Source organism: Gavialis gangeticus, unplaced genomic scaffold (assembly GCF_001723915.1).
Source record: "Gavialis gangeticus isolate Ggan-Ray unplaced genomic scaffold, GavGan_comp1, whole genome shotgun sequence".
NCBI classification, from domain to species: Eukaryota; Metazoa; Chordata; order Crocodylia; family Gavialidae; genus Gavialis; species Gavialis gangeticus.
Window position 1 is genome coordinate 38560031 of NW_017729008.1, and position 8431 is coordinate 38568461.

At 48.0% G+C, this 8431-nt stretch overlaps 1 protein-coding gene across 2 annotated transcripts in view; it reads left to right on the plus strand.

Moving 5' to 3' along the window:
- The window catches only part of MKLN1 (muskelin 1), a 173930-nt gene that overhangs the window by 163775 nt on the left and 1724 nt on the right, over positions 1-8431 (plus strand). For both annotated transcript variants that reach the window (XM_019509617.1, XM_019509618.1), the window contains one exon: positions 6708-6762. In XM_019509617.1, coding sequence (XP_019365162.1) covers positions 6708-6762 — 55 coding nt within the window. The remainder of the gene's footprint in view (positions 1-6707; positions 6763-8431) is intronic.

Sequence of the window (8431 nt, forward strand, 5' to 3'; positions counted from 1 at the left end):
CCCCCAATTTCTTCCCTCTGCAGCCCTTTCTTTCCCTTCTGCCGGACTTTGCTCTCTGAGCATATGGAAACAAAGAGCAGAATTGAACACACCGACCTTGAAATAACCATGCCTACTGTAATTTGCATACAGGCAAGCTATTATGGTGACCTACAGATTAGGCACGTAAAATCAGTTAAACGATTAATCGTTTAACTGATAAGTGTAGTGATAACCAATTAGCTTACCAGTTGTCCTTTAGCTCAGGGTGGGTGCAGTCTTGTAGGGAAGTGGGGAAGGGAAGCCACAGGCCCCAGCAGGAATTGGAAGGCAACAGGGCAGCCAGGAGGGAGGGAGGAGCAAGCAGGTGCAGACGGGAGGGAGAGGAGGACCAGTACATATAGCCTAAGAGGAAAACAGCAAGCTGCCTCATGACTCATCAATTAAGCAATTAGCTGGTGCTTCACAGGGGCTTTCTCCCTTCCAGCCCAGAGCTTCATGTGGACTGTATTTGTCTTCCAGGCTTGCCTTCTCCCTAGCTCCCCACAGTCAAAGGGCCCCAGGAGCTAGGAGCAGTTCCCAGCAGCAGCTGAGTTGCTGTGTTGTGGGTTAATTGTTTAACCAATATAATTAGAGGAGGTTAAATTAATATTTTTTTAAACAATATTTACATGCCTACCATAGACCAATGCAGATGAGATTCGTTGGATAAATCTGATATTTAACTCAAATAGCTGGAAAAATTCTTCTTTGCAAGCTTTCGGGTATAAATACCCTGCAAAGAGGAATTTTTCCATCTATTTGAGTTGGTCTAATAAAAGATATCATATTTATTGCAAAAGCCTCGTCTGCCTATGTCCTTAGACCAACACGGCTACAACCTATACCCCTGTACCAGAAACCTTGTGCATCCAGAATTGATGCATTTTACCTTTTTGAAACTGCTGCAAGTTTTAGCCCACTTCATGGAAGGCAAGGCCACACTAATCATATGTGACAGGCTGAGAGAGGAGGCCAGCAGTGGGATTCTGGGTGAACTTGAGGCCCTGTGTTTGATGTTTGCCAGACATCTAAAGCTGGCGAAAAAATAGGAATGGTTGGAAGTGGGAAAGAAAGGCTCAGCACAGCTATGGAAGTGAAGAGGAAGTTGAAATGTATTTGGTGTAGTGGCTCACCATGACCTGATGAAGAGTTGGAACTGAAGGAGGCTGAGCACTATGGGCACTACCATGTCTTATTCAGACAGGTGGAACTAGTGTGTTCTTGTGACAGGTTCCTGTATGTTTGTGCACTGTGCACCGTTCTAATATATTAATGTCTGTCTGTCTGTCTGTCTGTCTGTAACACTCTTGGAACACTCTGGTTACTGAAACAACCAATCAGGGTGCTCCAAGAGCGTTACGGACAGGAGGTGGCAGTGTGGCAGGGCGCTGCCACGATGGTGGGGACAGAGTGGGGGGGGGCGAGGTCTTGCCCCCCCCACCCTTCCCCACCCATAGTTTCATAGTTTGTAGGGTAGGAAGGGACCCGAGCAGATCATCAAGTCTGACCCCCTGCCATGGCAGGAAAGAGTACTGGAGTCAAACAACCCCAACAAGGTGATTGTCCAGCCTCCTCTTAAAGACCCCGAGGGTAGGAGCCAGCATCACTTCGCTTGGAAATTGGTTCCAGATCCTAGCCACCCTGACCATGAAGTCGCGCCTCCTGATGTCTAGTCTGAATCTACCCTCTGCCAGCTTGTGACCGTTATTCCTGGTCACTCCTGGCAGTGCTCGGGGGAACAGGGACTCCCCCAATGCCTGCTGGTCCCCCCTGACTACTTTGTAACAGGCCACTAGATCCCCCCTCAGCCTTCACTTTTGGAGGCTGAACAGGTTCAGGTCCTGTCACCTCTCCTCGTAGGGCCTGCCCTGCAGCCCTGCCCTGCCCTGCTGCCCCCTGATCATGTGGGTGGTGCTCTGGACCCTCTCCATGTTGTCCACATCCCTCTTGAAGTGTGGCACCCAGAACTGGATGCAGTATTACCTCCTTGGACCTGCTCGAGATGCATCTGTGGATGCACAACAAGGTGTGGTTGGCCTTCCTGACCGCGTCCCCACACTGCCGGCCCATGTTCATCTTGGCATCACAGATGACTCCAAGATCCTTTTCTGCCTCTGCCCTGATGAGAAGGGAGTTCCCCAGCCTGTAGGTATGGTGCCGGTTGTTCCTCCCCGGGTGCAGCACCTTGCACTTGTCAGTGTTGAATCCCATCCTGTTCTTGTCCGCCCACCCCTGTAACCTGTCCAGGTCCGATTGTAGCCTGTTCCTCCCTTCTAGCGTGCCTACATCCCCCCCACATCTTAGTGTCGTCTGCAAATTTGAACAGGGGGCTTTTTACCCCCTCGTCCAAGTCTCTGATGAAGATGTTGAACAGTGCGGGGCTGAGGACGGAGCCCTGGGGGACCCCATTGCCCACATCCCTCCAGGTCAAAAATGACCCGTCCACCACTGCTCTCTGGGTGCGGCCCTCCAGCTGGTTGGCAACACATCTGACTGTTTGGGTGTCGACACCACAGTCCCCCAGTTTTTTAATGAGAACAGGGTGAGAGACGGTGTCGGAGGCCTTCCTAAAGTCCAGAAAGACACTACGTCCACCGCGACACCTGCATCTAAGGATTTGGTGACCTGGTTGTAGAAGGCCGCCAGGTTGGTCTGACAGGACCTGCCTCGAATGAACCCGTGTTGGCTGCCCCTAAGCATAATCTCCCCTGCTGGCCCCTCGTGGACATGTGCCAGGATAACTCTCTCAAAAAGCGTACCCAGGATCGAGGTAAGACTAATTGGCCTATAGTTTCCCGGGTCCTCCTTCCTCCTCTTTTTGAAGATGGGAACCACATTGGCCCTCTTCCAGTCCTCTGGCACCTCACCAGAGCACCACGAGTGCTCGTACAGCCGTGCCAGGGGTCCCGCAATGACCTCAGCTAATGCCCTCAGCACTCGGGGGTGGAGATCGTCCGACCAGCTGATTTAAATACGTCCAGTCCCTCCAGACGTTCCCTGACTAGATCCTCCCTGACCCTTGGCCTGGGTGCGCCTCCCCCGGGGCCTGAGGGGGGCCCGGTGGGGCACTGATCAGGAAAATGGAGGCAAAGAAGTCGTTAAATAGGTTAGCTATTGGAGGTGGCTGTGGCACAGGGTGCTGGCGGACAGGAATGGAGGGGACGGCGGGGCAAGCTTCACCGCCCTGCTTCTGGGAGGCCGGGGGGGTGCGGGGTAGAGTTACTAAGCTTCCCCACCCCTGTCATTCTTCACTGGCAATTCAGTAGTGTGTTTATAGTCGTGCTGAATTTTGCCTGCATTTAATTAGCATCATAGTTGGTTTCCATTACTGATCACATGCTGCTTTTGGCAGCAATTTAATGAAAGACGGAGTATATCTGGGAGGGGCTTTTTTCCCACCATGCTGTGGGGGGCGGTGCTGGGAAATAACCATTAGAGTAAATAAGGTATATCCCGAAACAGAAACTGAAAGACCCCAGCATGGTAAAAATAACGACTAAATGTGAGCTTTTATATGACGCTATTGGAAGAAAAACCTAACGTTATTAACAGTGATCACATGTAAAACTGCAGAGGCATCATCTCCTTGAGCTATAGCTACTACGCTTAGAGCATCGTAGCTCCTGAAAGGTTAATAGAAAGCTAGAGCAAATGCAAAGGACAGAAAAGTACCTACTAAATGAATGGAGGCCAGACGCCATCAAGTGCAAGAACTCAAGTGGCAATGCATAGTAACTCTGGAAATAGGTTTGAACTAGAAGTATAAATTCCAAGTCAGTCAGTCTCAGAAGAGAAGAGGAAGAGGAGCAGTAGTCCAGAACCTTTTTAGGCTCGAGGCACCCCTTGAAAAGTGCCAGCTCTTGGCTTTCACTCAAGTTTTGACTACAGAAAAACCGTAGAACAATTCTTTTGCTGTAGAGAACTTGGGAAACCCACGATGGGTCTGAATGTTTTTAACGCTGTGAATTCCCATTTGAAATCTATGCTCTTATCTTGTTCATCATGTTTGTACACCTAACAGTGCTAACATTGCGTGGCAGCCCTGAAAAGATCTCCAGGCACCTTGGTTGAGAATCACTAGTGTAGGGAAACTTTCCTGTGAGACTTACAGGGTTATGTTGAATTGCAGGGTAAATGGAGATACTGCCCGCAACACTTGCCTTGCATTTTGTAGGGGCTTCTGATTTTGAGTTGCTAATAATTGTGTGAAATTTCAGTTCTTTCAGCCCTTAGCATACCACTGGAAGGGATCATAGGATAATAGGTCCTGCTCAGGACAGGATCATCCCTGCCTAAATCATCCCAGCCACATGTCTGTCTGGCTTGCTCTGAAAAATTTCCAAGGATGTAAATTCCCTCTGCTCATCAGGGGTTTGCCTAAGACTTCATCTTTTGGAAAACTTCAGTCAGAGCAATGCAGTTATTTCTGAGGCCAAGGCTAGGGTAAACCATCACATGAACACATTAAATTCAGATATCCCTTGGTTTGGAAATCTCTGGCTCCGACACGTGCTAGCGCAGGGGTGGCCAGTCTGTAGCACATGTGCCACAAGTGCCATGGTCAGCTTCTGCATGGCACCTAGAGAAGAGGACAGGCAGCAAAGCAGCAGGTGGGAGACGAAGCAGAAAGTGAAGCAGCAAATTGGGCAGCGAGCCCAAGGCAAAAGCTAGAGCAGCAGATTGGGTTGGGGAGCAGAAAGCAGAGCAGCAGAGTTGGGCAGGGGGCGGGAGTGGACGTCAGGGAAGGGTGTGGGGCTATTTTGGCCCCTACTGCTTTGGAGCAAGGAACCAACATTTGACAGGGCCGTTGCCGTTGTCAGGGACGTGCCTTTTTTTCTCTCTCCTCATGAAAATCTGCCCAAATTTGGTCAAGAAGCATTTGAAAACACAATCAGTTTGCACATGTGCAGACTTCTGAGATTCTCCATGCTACAAGCCAAGGATCTGTCTTGGCTGTGAACGTTTGCTGGAGCCTCCTCACCCCGCCCTCCCAATCCCTCCATATGTGACTTGACCATTTATACTCCATCTCTACAGAGCAACGAAGTGTGTCCTTTCAGTCCCGAACTGCAAGCCAGAGCTTGACTTTCCCAGTATTGGTGGCTCCAGGCCCAGGGCCCTTGTTGGCTCATGGTCCTCTGCTGGCAAAGTGGGGAGAGCTGTATGTTTCAAATGCAGAGAAGGCAAAGACCAGGTGAAAGAGAGACAGGAGTAGACTGGGACTGGATTGTATGACTGGAGGGGAGAGTCCCAGAGGAGGAGGAGACTGGGGGAGTACCTGGAAGTCGGTTGGCTGGGATGGGAAATGCTGATATTCAGTGAGACGTTGGGGGTCCAGAGGTTGAGACTCTCAGACTAAAAGATTGTGTTAGGATCAAAATTAGTGGGGGAAAAGGGTGATGGCACAGGAGAGATGACTAAGCATGGGGTGGCAAGAGAACTGGCCCAGGCAGTGGAACTGGGACAGAGTCAGGACTGGGGCTGGACTTGGTTGGAGAGGGAGACTTGCAACTGGGAGTCTGGAAAGAGTAGGGGAGAGAAGAGACTGATTGCAGAATGATTGAGACCTGAGGAACTGGGGTTGATGGGGGACAGTTTGCTGGAGAAGGGAAGGTAGAAGTGGGGCTGCTATACAAGGAGACTTGACAGTAAGCGTGGGAAAGAGGAGAGAGATTGAGGTGGGTGCAGGGCCTGGCTGGATGAGAAGACAGATGAGGAAGCCAGAGGTGTGGAGACCGGAGACAGGTAGGCAGTGAGAAGGGGACTGGGAAAGATGGGGCAGAGGTGGACCAGGAGAGGTCAAGTCTTCAAGGAAGAGGTAGGATGCCTGCTAGGACATGCTGCTTTCTGGAGTCTGGAATGGACCTGAGGGTTCCTGGGCTCCCCACCCCCCCGGCAAAGTGTCTTTTCATGCCCTTCTGCTACAAGCCTCATGGAGGACCACAGCCCAGTATTGTATCAGTTACTCTGTTAACTCAAGTGGCAGACGCATTAAGCACTAAATTTCTAATAATTGCACTTTCTAATGGCCAAGAAACATGAGGCAGTGGCTGCTTTTAGCTGCTAGCCACCATTCAAAGGATCTGGACGTGAAAGTGGAAGTTATTAGTCTTTAAGAAGACCAGACATTTTTTAAAAACCCACTTGCATTTTCCCTTGTGAATCTCAGTTTTCCCACTTGAGACTTCTAACAAACTCCCAAATGCTTGGGTTGTGGAGGACCACCCCAAAGTTTATCTCCATTGGCAAGCTGCTTGGTTGAATAGTCCCAGAGACTTGTATGCCATGTTCATACCTCCAGTGGGGTCATTGCAAGATGTGATGAGACAGTTTGATGGAGATTACCATGGCCTTTTCCTGTGACGTGCTGCCTTTGTGGACAAGTAGAATCTGTGCTTTTGCAATATTCACGTGAAACTTGCTTAAATGCATTTAATTGCCAAGGAAAAAGCAAGCAGCTGATGACCCATCTGAAATTGTGTCCTGTGATACTGGCAGGGAATGTAATTGCAAAATCCTGCACAACTGCCCCTATTAATTAAGAGAACGAGTGTTTCGTACATCTGAATGACTACAGCACTAAGTAAACCCAGCCCAGGACACCTTTAATGTTATTTGAGGTTTTAAGAAGGTTTTGTGCATCTCCTGTAAGCAGTGGGGTAACTTTGGTTTCTTTTTCTTCACAGTTTCAGCTGCTTGCTTCAGCATTGTTCAAATCTGGCTCAGATTTCACTACTCTTGGTGAGTATTATAATGAACCTGAGAAATGAATTGTGCTAGCCGCTTACTGCATTTAGGTTAATTATTGTTGCGTTTCTGCTTCTGCAGTTGAAGTCAGGTATTTATAGGCCACATCCAAGTGGTAGGTCTCTTGATCTCTACGTGTACGAAGCACCGTTAGATACTGTAGAAGGAATGTTTCTGATCACCACTGCTCACTGCCTCAAGCCCGCTTTGAAAAACATCAGTCGCCAGCGGTTTTAAATGCACGGCTCCGTGGATCGTTTTTCAGCTCCTGTAACATCAGATGCTGTCCTGTTTATCCAGATTTGCAGAAGCCTTGCTCAAAATAATGTAACTCATGTCACTTTGGAATCCAGCAGCATGGTTACGAGTCTGTTTGCTGTGAGCATTGTTCAGTGCCTTGAGAACAGTTTGGTTCAGTCTGTTCTTTGTAACACTGGCTCTTCGGGCAGGATGTCAAGAATGAGGAAAACAATAGTGTGTACTTCCGGAAACAGGCACTCTGAACCAAACCCGTAAGATAAAAACCTCTTGAAGCCAGAAGTTGATTTTTTCCCCTGTTTTGATGCTACAACGTAAAAAGATGAATTGGCCTCTATACCACAGTGATGCTCAGAAATGATCCCCTCTAATATTTTTTCTAGTAACTGTGCCACAGAATTAAGTATTCTTTTAAAGAGGATGTGTTTGACATGTGAAAGAAACAACATATGGCACTTTAGCAAATCAATTTCCTTTTTTATCTTTTTTTCAAACAAAATATTTCAGTTTTAAAATCTCTTCATTGCCCGTTAAGACTGTTAACTTGTTAATTGGGTAACATCGTATTCCAGTATCTTTCATTAAATGGTTAAGGAAATACCTTATTTATTCACATACTACATGCAGCTTCTCCTAAAAAAAATAAGCCTTCCAAAATTGAGGAGTGTCTTAAGCGAGGAAGCTGAATATTCTGCCCCAAACAGAATCACAGAGAAGCTGTAAGATGGCTGTTGCTTCTTTTTCATTTTCTTCCCTCCAGCAACTTTTGTGGAGGGAAGAGTGAAGTCCAGCAGGAGCAGAGCCAGGGGGGTTGCAGTTGTGTGGGCATGCCCCACACAACTGATGTGATCTCCGCTTCATCCAAAGTCTAAAACCATCTGTCCAGCAGCCGTGGCATTTCTATTCCAACAGTGCTGATGGAGACGATTGCCTTCATTGCTCATTATAATCTACCTGGTTCCTGCTCTTCACTCCACATATTTTAATGACCCTTTCTCCTTTTGAATGGTCTTGATGTTCCACTAATCAAGCTGTCCTTTTGCTCTGTGTTAGCTACTCGTGGTCTCTTCCATTTAACAGTCCTGCAGAAAGTGTTTAGCTCTTTTCAAAACCCTAGATCTGTGCATACAGGCCAGTCTTCAGCAGCATTGGGTAATCGAGGAATGGAACAGGATCACATTAGTGTGACATTTTGGGTGTGGGCTGAGCCCTGATGAATGGAGCAGTGGTTGGGGAATCATTTTGGTTACAACTGGATGCAAGGATATGCACCTTTTTTTAAAAAAGATAAAAGAGGATTAAGGACTGCGAATTCTAATGTGTATACCGGGGGGCATTTTTGTGCTTGGTTTACATAATCTTTAAAATTAACTGTCTTGTTTCTCCCCCCCCCCCCCCTTTTTTT